General features: G+C 46.3%; 1 protein-coding gene across 2 annotated transcripts in view; it reads left to right on the top strand.

The window, feature by feature from the left end:
* NME7 (NME/NM23 family member 7) overlaps window positions 1-14680 on the top strand; it is a 161659-nt gene that overhangs the window by 43628 nt on the left and 103351 nt on the right. For both annotated transcript variants that reach the window (XM_077821882.1, XM_077821890.1), the window contains exon 4: window positions 10849-10959. In XM_077821882.1, coding sequence (XP_077678008.1) covers window positions 10849-10959 — 111 coding nt within the window. The remainder of the gene's footprint in view (window positions 1-10848; window positions 10960-14680) is intronic.

The raw sequence follows: 14680 nt of genomic DNA, 5'->3' as shown, positions 1-14680 counted from the left end.
AGCTCTTTTCAGTTGAGGCTGCATGACAGGAGAGGTTTGCTTTGGAGAACAAATCTGGAAAAAGTCCCATGGACCAAATTCTGCTCTTAGTTATGCTGCCACATACACAGATTGACTTCTGTGGAGTTACTCTCTGAATGTGCACCAGTATCACTGAGACCAGAGTTTAGCCCAATATCATTAAGAAAAACACTCAGTACCCTTTCTAGATTGCTATTCTTAACACTGGTAACCCAGCTAGTAACCCAAACTAGCCCTGTTTCTCTGTGTTGTTTTTAAAGAGCTATAGGTGGGATTTTAAAACGTATATTTTAATCAAAATAACACTAAAAAGACACTGATAAGGTTGAAAAGTTGAACATTTACCATTCCGTACTCCCTAAAAAATATTGCCATTGAGATGAATACAGTAACAACCTTCCAGAATAAGGTCTCTGGGCATGTTGCCTATCGGTTGGAATTGGAGTAGTGGGAGGGAGGGTATGAAAGAGAGAGATTGTGTTTCAGGACTTTTGGGTTATATTTAGAGCCCTGTGACATTCCTTTTTTGTTTTATTTTTCAGGAATTTCGTGTTGTTTCATTTTATCAATTTTATCCACTCTGGGGGGGGAGGAGGGTTGGGTCCTGCCCGGGGCGGGGGGGGGTAATCCTCCCACTGGGGCAGGTGGAAGGCTTGGGGAGGAAGTTTACAGAGTGAACTCCCCCAGCCTTCCCCCCCCCACTGCACTCACCCCATAGTGGCAGCTGCTTTGCCGCAGATGTTGTGACCTGGCACATGGGGCACAGCACTGTTCAGGGTTGGCCCAGTTACTTTTCTGTCATCATGACAGAGGGGCAGCTGGGCCAGAGTTGAGTGAGCAGCACTTTATCTAGTTTTATACATTGTTTTTTTGTTTTTGTGGTGTTTTGCATTTACAAAAAACATGAGGCTCTATTTATGTTCCTGGTTCTATGAATCAACTCTGTGACCTTGGGCAAGTCACTTAGGCCTGGCCTACATACAACTTTTATACCAGTATAAACTTTTTGGTTAGAGGTGTAAATTTTTACTGATGTACGATACCTGAATAAACCCTAGTGTGGGTGCAATTACAGCAGTATAAAGGTGCCCTATATTGGAATTGTTTATTCCACTTCTCATATAGGAATAGCTACGCTGGTATAAAACACCTTTGTACCAATGTGGATGCAGTTTATACTAGGAGGATTGTACTGCTTTATATTCTTACATAATTAAAACATATTTATAGTCTTACATATTAAAACAGTACAAATTTTGTGCCTTTGTGCCCTTAATCTCTCATTTCCCCATCTGTAAAATGGTGTTAATAATACTTGTCATGCCCATCTTTAGCTGTAGAAGAGACAGTGTTATAATTTATTCAGAATGACCAAATGGCATCCATTGAAATCTACCTTAGGCAATCACCAAAGGGACCAGCAAAATCCAGTTTCCAAGCAGAGGTTGGCTTTCAGTGGTTACACAAGATTATGTTGCACGGGGGCAAATGGCTGGTTATAGGGAGTTGCCTGTTAGGGATAGTTCTTAGTGCAGGTTTCATGACAGTGACAGAAGGGGAAAAAGAGGAGTTTTGCAAGAGAGGATGAAATGAGCATCACCAAAGATAAAAAACATGCAACTGGACAATTTTGCTGTTGATGCACGAGGCAGAATAATCTTCACCTTGTATGGGCCATGCAGGACTATTACAGAACATCTAGCAGAAGGAAACACTTAGACTCATGTTCGGAAAACTTGCACATACTTTGGTCACTAGAGAAGCATGTGCAAAATTGAGTACTCCAAGCTAGACTGGCATCTGCACATCAAGCATTTTGCACTTTCTGAAGCTGAGGCCTTTGTTTTTGTCAGTAAAATGAGCCAGTGTGACTCCAGACACATACAGGGAATTAATCTGCTGTGTGGGGAGAAAAAAGGCTGATTTTTATGTAGTCCTTCTTCTGATTTATAGTTGCACGTAAAGTTAAAACTTTCCCATACGGACAGTCAACTTAAGATCTATCCAGTTCCAAAAAGTGACTTGAAAGTAGTTTCAGGTTCTCCACTTGCCTCTGAGTCCCCCAGACAATTTATTTATTGGCTTTACAGCCACATTTGTATGTTTAAATGCTTTTTTTCTTTTCCCCCTTTCCACTGTTAACTGAAAGACCCATGCAAACAAGGAAACTGACTAGGGAACTTAGCTAAACACACAGTGCTGTCAAATGCACAAAGTAAATAAAATGGAAAAAATAGAGAATTTTCCCTCCTAATCTTTCACTTGTAGTGATCTTAGATGGTGCTTAACACTAGTTTAGTTAAACATTTTTCAGACTAATTTATTTACTTATTTTTATTTTATTTTATTTTTAAAGAGGACCGTGTGTCTTTCAATGTTACCATTGACCCATAACTGGTTTAAAAAAATTATTAGAATGCTCATGACAAACCAGAAATACCAGATTATTTTACTGATTTGGTAATTCATTAATGTGCTTCCAGTCAGTCATTTATCATATTTAACATTTCCTCCCCTCCACAGCATTAGATTTTGTACTTGTAATAGTCCTTCCAGTAAAAATAAATACCAGCTTTAGCCACAGCATACTTTGTGTTTTATGCACCAGATACCCTTCTTATGATCACTTACTATCTTTCTTTCAATAACCACAAGAGATTGGTATTCAGATTTACTGTGTGATACAAAGTAACCGAGTCTAGTTTTTAATTCTTTTCCCTTTGTTCCCAGATGTAATTGCTCCCTAATGCACTTGTGTGAACTCACATGTCAGACCCCTAAAACATAATGCTAATTAAAACTACAACTAGATCACATGGATCCAAAATCCAATCTCAGGAACAGCCCTCAGCATGCTGGATCATCGCACTTTCTATCCTGCACACCTCCATAAAAAACACACTGAAAATACTATTACAACCCACTCCTGACAGATGCTTATTTCAGCTAGTACTGAAGATAATGGATTCACCATATCCTATTTCACAGCATGTTGCTAGCAATTAAGGATCTCCTATCAAAGTCTGAAATCAGCAAAGTAAACGACAGATTATTCTAGGATTAAACCCCTCCTCTCTGATAGTCTATATAACTACAACAACAGAAACAAAAAACAACCCTAGACAAACATTCTGAAGGGAAATACTAGCTTCAAACTGAATTGAAATTCCTGGTTAAACAACTTGATCCTTTCTAGCATCTTAACCAATCAATCTTGTCTGCACCATCGCACTGTTTCCGGTAGACATGCACCTTAATCAGATCCACAGATCTGAGCATCCTGATCTTTGGGGAAGTTCACATTTGACTGTGAATTTTGCAGCTTAGGTCTATCCCTTCCTCTGCCCCACCAGGAGTGTGAGATTAATTTCCACCTCTCTTCTAACATTTCCTGTGTCCATTCTCTGTAAAAGCCTAGAGTGTTATGTTTTCCCCCACAACATCTGCAACTTTGATATCTTTTAGTGATCAGAGCAAATGGAATGGCACTTTGTCAATTTCCCCTAATTTCAGCATGTTATTTCCAGTTAGAACAAATTGTAGCGAACACAGAAACTGTCTTCTCCAGTATGCTGTGAAATAAAACCAGCAAAGTGGCAGCATCTGTCTTCTCTATATAGATGCACTGCTATAAAGGAAACATTCAGTCTTGAATATCTTCCATTGCTGGAGATGGTGTAAGAGACAAAAGAGCCCCGCTGGATTTTCAGATTCCAGGCAGTTTCTGGTACAGGCGGTAAAATAAATCATCTGTTGATTTGTAAGCTTGAGCACAGTTGATGCTGACTCACTGTGAGACTAAATAATGGAAGCACACAATGTCATTTTACAGAGTTCCTGTTATGCTGCTTATTATTTATGATTAATAATGAATTTAGTACTGACAGTGCACTTGGTGCTGTACAAAAGAGAATGATAAAAAGAATCCTGGCTCCCAAGTGCTTAGAGTCTAAAAGATAATTGCAGAGAAGACAGGATGAACTGGATAGCTTAGAGGTTTTTGTTTTGATTTCTCTCATAATATAATTCTTACCCATAAAATAGAGATAATGCTTCCTTTATTCTGCCTTTTTAGATTATTCGCTCTTTGGAAGAGAGCCCCTGTGTCTGTACAGTACCTAGCATGATGGGACCTCTAGGTATTACTATAATACAAATAATAAATAAGGATCTCACTTTTTTTTTTTTTTTTTTTACAAGCTTCGTGCGAGAAGCACAATTTTTATGGAAGGATTTGAATAGGAAGAGCGTAGCTGCTTGTTGATCAGGGGAGGTCACTCTATGCATAAAGAGCAGTGTGAATAAACGGGCAGAAATGGAAGAGGGAAAAGGGAACAAATGGGATGTTAAAGCTTGCTTTGTTGGAGTGTGATGGGGGTGGGAGGACATGATGGAAAAATATCTCAACCTCCAGCATGAAATAGTTCCACTTTATAAATCAAATAAATATATTATTTGCACTTCTATAGCCCCTTCTATCTAAGGATCTCAATGTGCTGTGCATTCACCAGAAAATTAGGCTTTCACATTCTCAGCAGTAACCACATTCAGGACAGCCTCCCAAAGGTACATGGACTTTTGGTTATAAAGGATTGCCCTATTGTGAGACTTAGCATAGCTTTATGCTACCATATCTGAAGTTGGACATTTTAGATGACACAGAGATCCCATATGTACTGCTGACCATGCCACAGGCAAATATTCTTCTTCTTCGAGTGCTTGCTCATGTAGATTCCATTCTAGGTGTGTGCGTGCCCATGTGCACAGTCGTCAGAGATTTTTGCCATAGCAGTACCCATAGGGTCGACTGTAGCACCCTCTTGAGTGGTGTGCTCATGTGCTGGTATATTAGGCACTGCTGACTCTACGCCCTGTCAGTTCCTTCTTACCGCCTGTGATGGTTGGTTGGTCGCAAGAGCATTAGCAGTTCTTACAGTCTATTGTGTTAGTTGTTAGGTCCATAGATCTTTAAGTTGTGTGTTAGGGTAGTTGTTTAGGCGTTGAGAGTCTTGGCTGGGACTTTGCGTCAAAGCGGGACATGCCTCGTTCCCCAGCCTTTAAGCCATGCTCAGTGTGCAGATGGCCGATGCCCACTAGCGACCCCCACGAGAGCTATTTAAAGTGTTTGGGGCAGTCCCACAGAAAGGACAAATGCAGGATCTGCAAAAATTTCGCCCTCGAACTCAAAGGGAGCAGGGTATCCACTTGAGGGTTCTCCTCATGAAGGCTGCGCTTTGTCCTACCTTGGAGCCGTCCCAATCGGACTCCATGCCCGGCACCTTGGTGTCGGCACGCAGTGCACCACTGGCACCCTCCCAGCACTGTTCCCCCTCCCTGGTACCTAAGAAGTAGTTGAAGTCAGTGAGCCCACCGGCACCACAGAAAAAGGGGGCTTCGGGCAAAGGACCTATGTCAGGCCACGTACCTGCACTGGAGCTGCTCGGGGGTACTGCTGCGGTCAGACCTCCCAGTCCAGCCAGGGACCCACGTCTGACTCCTGGGAGCGGCATGGGGTCCCATCCCCTAGTAGGGTCATCTGTGCCTGGAGTGGGCCCGGTGGCCAAAGAGGATGTAGGCCAGCCACCATCACAGACACCAAGCCATGCGATGGAACCAACCAAAGCCCCAGCATCTATGGGCAAGCCAGTTATGGGACTGCCCCCTAAAGCATCAGCGCATCCCTGGTCCATAGACGTTGATCCCCATCACCATGGCCTGAGTCCCCAGTTAGAAGACACAGGTCCCTGCTGCCAAGGTCTCTGCCTGCAAGGCATGGAACACCTGAGTCACAACGCCGATCCCCGTACCCATCGTACCGTCTGGCTTCCGGCCAGAGTTCACCATGGTGCAGATCTATATCACTTAGGCGGTCTCCCAGGTGTCAATCCCCCCGGTGCGGGATTGTTCCCGGTTGCGGCACCCGTCTCCAGCTCCCCGGTACCACTCTTTGGGCAGGCACCAGTCCTTGCCCTCTCCTTACCAGTTGCAGACGAGGGTCCGTCGGCAGATGCAGGCATCTACGGCTCTGCCCTGGTCACCGAACAGGCAATGGTCCGAGTCTGAAGGGGAGTTCAGACTGTCAACTATAAAAGGCGAGACCAGCGCGGTTCCTGCGGTGGTGGCGTGGAGGCAGGGGAAATGGCCCATTCAGAGGCAGCACTGGAGCCCGTGGGGTGTACCTGTTAGGCCAGTCCCATACTCCCACTGTTCCTCCCAGGCCGCATTGGACAAGCCGCCTCCAGCACCTGAGTCAGAGCACAGTGCCGAATCAGATGTGGGTGCGACACAGTGGGCCCCGACACCCCAGGAGCCATCCTGGGATGAGCAAGGGGAAGCTGCCCTTCCCCCTGCTGTGAAGTCATCTTCATCGTCTCCAGATGAAGCAGTGGCAGGCCCCTCACAAGCGAACGGTGCCACGCATGATTTCAAGGAGCACCAGGCCCTGCTCAAAAGGGTGGCTGCCAACCTGAACTTGGAGGTCGAGGAGCTAGCGGAGGAGTCTGACGACCTCTTTTTAATGTCATATCCTCCACTACCCTGGCCTGGGTTGCACAGCCCATCCCTCCAGGGGTCCTTAAAATTGCTAAATAATTATGGCAGACCCCCTTTTCCATTTTGCCTACCTCTAAGAAGGCGGAAGAGAAGTACTATGTCTCCGCAAAGGGTTTTGAGTACCTGTCACCCACCCTCCAGTGGGATCCCTGGTTGTGTCCGCCATCAACAAAAGGGCCAGGCAAGCGGCACACTGAAAAATAGATGTCAAGAGGCTGGACTTGTTTGGCAGGAAAATTTATTTGACAGTCAGCCTGCAATTTCGCATGTCTAACCATCAGGCCCTGCTAGGCAGGTACAACTTCAGCCTGTGGGACTCCATCAGCAAATTCAAGGAGTCCCACAAGACCGAGCCCAGGAGTTCACCACCTTGGTGGATGAGGGCAGAGCGGTGGTAAGAGGCACCCTCCATATGGCCTTGGATTCAGTAGCCAGGGTGGTCACTTCTGCGGTGATCATGAGGTGCAGCTCCTGGTTACAGTCCTCTGCGCTCTCCCAGGAGATGCAGACTATTGTTCAAGACCTTCCGTTTGAGGGATCAGAGATCTTTTCGGAGCTGACCAATGCACGGCTCCATGGCCTTAAAGACCACCCTCAGCTCCTTGGTCCTACACACCCCTCAGCAGGCTAGAAAGCCTTTCCGTCCCCCACCGCCTCTGCCTCCATTGAGGTCCTGGGGTATCCTTTGGTCCAGCTCCTACAAAAAGGAGGACAGAGACAAAGGATTTAAATGGCATCGCCCTTTGTCTTTCCGTTCCTCTGCCCATCCTGATTCTTTCAGAGGCCAAGGAAGCCAGAAGCAGGCATTTTGAGGATGCGCCCGAAGATGATGCCCCAGTCACTTTCCAGAATCCACCCCCCTGCTCTTTCCTCAACCGCCTGCACCCCTTCTGGTCCTCCTGATTGCGGCTGACCTCGGACCGTTGGTTGCTCAACATATCATCTTCGGGCTACACCCTGTGGCCGACCCTCCCTACTGCCCCCCTTCCCTTTCCCCCTTCAGGGACCCTTCTCACGATCAACTCCTCCTTCCAGAAGTCGAGAGCCTCTTACGCCTGGGGGCAGTAGAAGAGGTCCCTCCAGACTTGAGGGGTAAGGGGTTCTACTCCCATTATTTCCTAATCCCAAAAGCAAAAGGGGCCCTCAGACCCATTCTGGACCTGCTTCTCCTCAACAAATCTCTCAAGAAGTTAGTTTTGCGTGGTCTCTCTGGCTTCCATTATTCCCTCCCTGGATCCTGGAGACTGATTTGCTGTCCTTGACTTGAAGGACACACACTTCCATATTTCTACTTTCCTGGGGCACAGGCGTTTCCTCTGTTTTGGGCCACCGCCATTTTCAATTCACAGCGCTGCGCTTCAGTCTCATGTCAGCCCCGAGAGCGTTTATCAAGTAAATAGCACCGGTGGCCACTTACCTGAGGTGACATGAGGTGCAAATTTATCCGTACCTCGATGACTGGCTAATAAAGGGTCGGTCCTGAGATCAGGTGCGGTGATATCTCGATCTGGTTTGCTCCACTTGTTGCAGCCTGGACCTGTTGATAAACGAGAAAAAAATCAACCCTAATGCCTGTACAACGCATAGAGTTCATTGGAGCAATCCTTGACTCTACTCAGGCCAGAGCCTTCCTCCTGAAGCTCAGTTCCAAGCCATGGCAGACCTGATCTCGTGCATGCAAGCCCACCCACTCACACGTGCCTACATGGCAGCCTGCACTTAGTGGTCCGGCACATATGGCTCTGCTTCAGGCCCCTGCAGGCATGGCTGGTGTCAGTCTACGTCCCCAACCGACACAGTGTGGACCCTGTGGTCAGGGTCCCAGACCATGGAATGTCATCACTCACTTGGTGGTGGAATCCTGCATCGGTGTTGGAGGAGGTTCCCTTCATGACTCCGTCCCTGTCCGTGACCCTCATCTCTGATGCCTCCGACCTGGGGAGGCGAGCCTACCTGGGCGATCTCAGCACATCAGGTTGTTGGTCGAGTCACGATTGCTCCCTATAGATCAACATCAGGGAGCTCAAAGTGGTTCTCCTGGTCTGTCAAGCCTTCCTACCTCACATAAAAAGCAGGGTGGTCCAGGTCCTAATGGACAATACAGTGACTATGTTCTGTATCAACAAGCAAGGTGGGGACAGGTTGTCTGCCCTTTGCCAGGAAGCCCTCAGGCTTTGGGACTTCTGTGTATAACACGATATCCATCTTGTAGCCTCATACCTCCCCGAGGCCCAGGAACACTTTGACAGATCGCCTCAGCAGGACCTTCTCGTCTCGCCATGAATGGTCTCTCCATCTGAAAGTGGCCAACTTCCCCACCTCTGGAAGATGAACTCCCTAGGTGGACCTGTTCACATCCTGGCAGAACAGGAATTGCCATGTTTTCTGCTTGATTTGGAGGATAAACAGTGGCTCCCTGTCGGACGCTTTTCTGCTCCCATGGTCGGGGGCTCTATTGTACGTCTTCCCTCTGGTGTTGCTGATTCACAGAGTCCTCGTCAAAATCAGGCAGGACAGGGCGAAGGTGATCCTCATAGCACCAGCTTGACCGTGCCGGCACTAGTTCAGCACGCTGCCGGACCTCTCGTTGGTTGCTCTGTTACAGCTGCTGCTCAGGCCGGACCTGCTGTCCCAAAACCACGGCAGTCTCCTTCATCCAAACCTGGCAGGACTGCACCTGACACCTTGGCTGATGCATGGTTAAATTCGGAGGAGCCAGAGTGCTCAGCAGCTGTCCAGCAGGACTTATTGGGTAGCAGAAAGCCCTCTACCAGAGCATTCTACCTAGCCAAATGGAAGTGGTTCGCTTATTGGACCTTGGATAAAGGTATTCGGGCTGAGCGGGCCTCAGACTATCTTCTGCATCTCAAGTTCTAAGGCCTGTCCCTTTCATCTGTCAAGGTCCACTTGGCTGCTATTTCGGCCTTCCATCCGCCGCTGGAGGGTAGGTCTGTTTTTGCCTGGGATACGACTGCCAGGTCTTCAAGGGCCTCAAGTGTCTCTACCCACATGTCAGGGACCCCATTCTTCCCTGGGACCTGAATGTTGTGCTGTCACGGCTCACAGGACCCCGCTTCGGGCCTCTGGCTTCTTGCTCTCTCCTTCTCCTGTCCTGGAAGATCGCGGTCCTAGTTGTGATAACATCCACCTGCCGGGTCTCAGAGATTAGAGCGCTTACCTCGAAACCACCCTATACAGTCTTCTACAAAGACAAGGTCCAGCTGCAGCCACACCCAGCTTTCCTGCCCAAGGTGGTCTCGCAGTTTCATATGGGCTAGGACGTTTACTTACCTGTCTTTTCCAAAGCCGCATAAATTGGAGGAGGAGTGTAGATTGCATTCTCTAGATGTCATGAGGGTGCTAGCCTTCTATATTGAAAGAACCAAGCCATTCTGCAAATTGACGCAATTCATTGTGGTGGCCGACAGGATGAAAGGTCGTCCAGTGTCTGCTCAAAGAATTTCTTCTTGGATCACTGCTTGCATTCACTGGTGTTACGATCAGGTGAAGGAGTCACCTCCGGCGATTGTCACCACCCACTCAACCAGGGCGCAAGCCTCTTTGGCAGTTTTCCTAGCCCAAGTGCCTATCCAGGACATCTGTAGTGTGGCCACCTGGTCGACCATCCACATGTTCATGTCCCATTATGCACTAATCCACTATGCCCAAGACGCTAAATTGTGAACTCTGAGCCCACTTCTGAGGATACTACTTGTGAGTCACCTAGAATGGAATAGACTTGAGCAAGCACTTGAAGAAAAACCGGTTACCTACCTTTTCATAACTGTTCTTCGAGATGTGTTGCTCATGTCCATTCCATTACCTGCCTTCCTGCTCCTTTGTCAGAGTTGCCAGCAAGAAGGAACTGAGAATGCATAGGGTCGGCATCGCCTAATATACAAGCACATGAGCGCGGCACTCAAGAGGGCACTACAGCCTACCCTACGGGTACCGCTAAGGCAAAAATCTCCAAGGACTGTGCACATGAGCATGCACACACCTAGAATGAAATGGACATGAGCAACGCATCTCAAAGAACAACAGTTACGAAAAGGTAGATAACCATTTTTTTAAGGTTTTAATGCCTCTCTCGTACATGAAAGATATGCCTGTGCTGGTTGGAAGGTCAGTAAGGACTGAGGTAAAATTGTTGGATGACTGTAACTGTGCATTTCTGTATTTCCTTTTGTGAGGCTTTTTTCTTTAAGTGTAACTTTAACTTTGTCTTTTCCTAAAGAATGAAAATTCCAAATTTTTTTTGTTCTGCTTTTTCAGAACACTGGCTTTGGTTAAACCTGATGCAGTACCCAAGATTGGAGACCTAATTGATATCATCATTAATGCTGGGTTAACAATAACTAAAGCCAAAATGATGGTACTTTCACGGTAAGGCTCTATTAACATTCCATGTAGGATTTGATTATTTTGTACTGAAGTGTATCCTCACAGTTATTCCATGTTGTTCAGAACATTAGATCTATTCCACTGAGTAGCAAAGAAAATAATCTGTTTCATAATCATATCTAGGTTTCTCATATGATGCATAATTCAGGATGTTTGTTGGGCTTAACCTGCAGCAGAGCCTGTCTCTAGGCAATCCAGTGAATGCTGCTGGCTCTGATAGAAGCTGTCTGATTGAGCCATCTGATTGACTGAAGGAGTGAACAGACTGATACTTACGCTCAGTAGCAGTTCAGTTGCTGCTCAATGCATTCTTAGCCCATAGCTATGTTTGTTCCTGCCCCTGCCTCCACTTTCTCTAGCCTTGTTCCTGTTCTAGCCCCAGATTGCTCCTGTTCCACCCCACAACTCCTTCTTGACTTCTGATTCCCAGCTCAGAGCCTTGATTCCACCTTCTGTCTTAAATCTGGTTGACCCTTAGGCTTTGGACTCTGACACCTGGCTATGATCCTTGACTTCACTCCTGAAACTGCTCTGTCTGGATTCAGCTCAAACTGGTATGCCAGAGTCATGCTGCAACCACTAAGCCAGACTGCCCACAACTCAGTCACTGACAGGTTGAGGAACCCAAAAGATCGAACAAGGGTGGGTAAGTGGCTGGACTGCCCTTCAGATGGATTCCTCAGAGGCAGTCGTCCCCCTGCAGGATGTTTTGGGAATCCTGCAGACCCTATTGTCCCAGCTTATGGTCTTGCAGTACAAACTGCAGCGCTACAGGCTCAAGCTGTCCCACCCATATCTGTTGCCCTGGCTTCTAGGGAGTTGGAGATTTTAATGCAGGATAAGTTTGATGGGGACCATAACAAGTTCCATGGTTTCATGAGCTAGTGCTGCCTCCTGTTCCTGCTTTGACCCCAGTCGTTCTCCTCTGACCAGACCCAAGTAGGACTTCTTATTAGTCTGCTAATTTGGGAGGCCCTGGCCTGGACATCTGCCCTCCTGGAGACTTCTAGCCCCCTATTGGGACAGTTCGAAGAGTTCCATGTGTCCCTCTGAAACCGTATGCAGAAAATCCCTTTCCCAGACATTCTGCTCCACCACCACCTCCCACAGGCGCCCAGGCCAAAAGGAGCATGAGGAATGGGAAATCCAAGTCTCCAAGAGAACATGAGGCAAACTCAGACCCTTGGCTCCACCTTTTGACTGTGACTCCAGTTGATCGTTCAGCTTAGGCTTTGGCCGCTGACTCCTGGCTACAACCCTGGGCTTTGCTCCTGGAACCACCCGGTCTGGATTCAGCTCTAACTGTTAGGCCAGACTCTTGATCCAATGACTAGGCCAGACTGCCCATGACTCAATTACTGACAATGTCTGAGTAATACAAAAATGTTGTATACAAATGTTATTGGTGTTACTGTAAGTAAATATAGTGTATGCCTTTTATAAAACTGAAATCAATATCATGGATTTAAAACTCAGATAATGTTTCTTTGCCCCTAACCTGTATTACCTGACTTCATAATGCAAGCTGAGCTGCTGATTGTTGTATAATTCTATAAAGGTGGTTGGGTTATTGCCTTGCAATAAATCCATATTCTTAAAATCATAGGACTGGAAGGGACCTCAACTTTAACCACCCTGACAGTTAGGAAGTTTTTCCTAATGTCCAACCTAAACCTCTCTTGCTGAAATTTAAGCCCATTTCTTCTTGTCCTATCCTCAGAGGCTAACAAGAGCAATTTACCTCCCTTCCTCCTTGTAACAAACTTTTATGTATGTGAAAATTGTTATCATGTCCCTTCTCAGTCTTCTCTTCTCCAGACTAAACAAACCCAATTTTTTCAATCTTCCCATGGGTCATGTTTTCTAGACCTTTAATCATTTTTGTTGGTGTTCTCTGAACTTTCTCCAATTTGTCCACATCTTTCCTGAAATGTGGGGCCCAGAACTGGACACACTACTCCAGTTGAGACCTAATCAGCACAGAGTGGAGCAGAAGAATTACTTCTCGTGTTTTGCGTACAACACTCCTGCTAGTACATCCCAGAATGATGGGGTTTTTGTTTTTGTTTTTTTCCAGCAGTGTTACACTGTTGACTCATATTTAGCTTGTGATCCACTATGACCCTCCGATTCCTTTCTATCATATTCCTTCCTAGGCAGTCATTTCACATTTTGTATGTGTGCAACTGATTGTTCCTTTCTAAGTGGAGTACTTTGCATTTGTTCTTATTGAATTTTATCCTATTTACATCAGACCATTTCTCCAGTTTGTCCAGATCATTTTAAATTTTAATCCTATCCTCCAAAGCACTTGCAACCCCTCACAGCTTGATATCATCTGCAAAATGTATTCTCTATGCCATTATCTAAATCATTGATGAAGATATTGAACAGAACCGGACCCAGAACTGATTCCTATGGCACCCCACTCAGTATGTCCTTCCAGTTTGACTGTGAACCACTATTGATTACTCTCTGGGAATGGTTTTCCAACCAGTTATGCACTCATCTTGTAGTAGTTCCATCTAGGTTGTATTTGCCTACTTTGTTTATGAGAAGGTCATGCGAGACAGTATCAAAAGCCTTACTAAAGTCAAGTTATAAAGTCAAGATTTGGCTTTAGGAACACAGAGCCTTGCTCCTTCTACCATGGCTGTGGAGCTCCCCAGACACGCCACACCCTGTGGGGCACAAGTCAGGACAGAGCCAGGGCCAGGCCCAGCACCAGCCCATGCGTGGATTTTGAACCCTCTACCTTGTGTCCCCCCCCATGTTCCTGAGCAGCAAAATTTGGAGAAGAGGGCATGCTGGGGAAAAAAGAAAGGTAGAGTTGGTAGATCTACCATGAAGGATTTCCCCAAAGTCACTGCACTGCTCCTCAGCTACAGCTGTGTCATACCTCTCTACTCCAACATCTCTTTGAGAGAAAAAATCATTCTCACATGATTCTTACTCTTGCATATTGTGGTTCCAGTACAAGACAGGGAGGAATTCCGTTATCTTGTCTGCCCTCTGAGGTAGTGGTAGGACAGTGCTAGACCACCTCTCCAGTAATCACATATTGCTGTCTGTGACTATGCCAGTCCCCAGAACCTGCCACACAGTTCCAGTTCTTGAATGCAGCCCTCTCAACCCTCCAGTCTTCTGTTAATATGAACCATTTTGTGGCCTGACTTAACTTCTGCTGTCTTGGCATGTTGCTCCTCGAGCGCTGGGTGCTTCCTTGTGTGTCAGTTTCTCTGATAACTGAATCTCTGTTGAACCACTTTATATATTTTGGATTTAGCTTACCTTGAGGAAAAGAAGTACATTTTTATTACCTTTCGTTTAGAAAAGTTCCTTGCCTGCCCTGCAAAATTATTATTAATGAAACCATAATTGGACAGTGATGTGGGATGAATCTAAAATGGTGGCTGGATATTTGTGGTTTTCACAAGACCCTGTACTTTTGTCCCATGGACTTGCACTGTATTTTTAGTGATAGCATATAGTAATGTCAAAGTCCCAATCCCAAATATCCCTCTAGGATGGCTTGTCCAGATCAGCTTCAGCTTCTGTTCCCCCCTTTGCCCCCCCCCCTTTTTGTAAAAAGGGACTTATTGCTGCCATTTGCCTGGCAGACCCTGTTAACTTGATTCACAGCTTTTGTAAAACCCTTGCTTAGGTATGAAATCAAGGGCAGACGCCTGCTTTGATAGGTCAG

The sequence above is a fragment of the Eretmochelys imbricata genome, chromosome 1 (genome assembly GCF_965152235.1).
Source record: "Eretmochelys imbricata isolate rEreImb1 chromosome 1, rEreImb1.hap1, whole genome shotgun sequence".
In the NCBI taxonomy this organism is placed as follows: Eukaryota; Metazoa; Chordata; order Testudines; family Cheloniidae; genus Eretmochelys; species Eretmochelys imbricata.
Note: the sequence above shows the minus strand (reverse complement) of the source record. Positions and strands in the feature narration are given on the sequence as shown.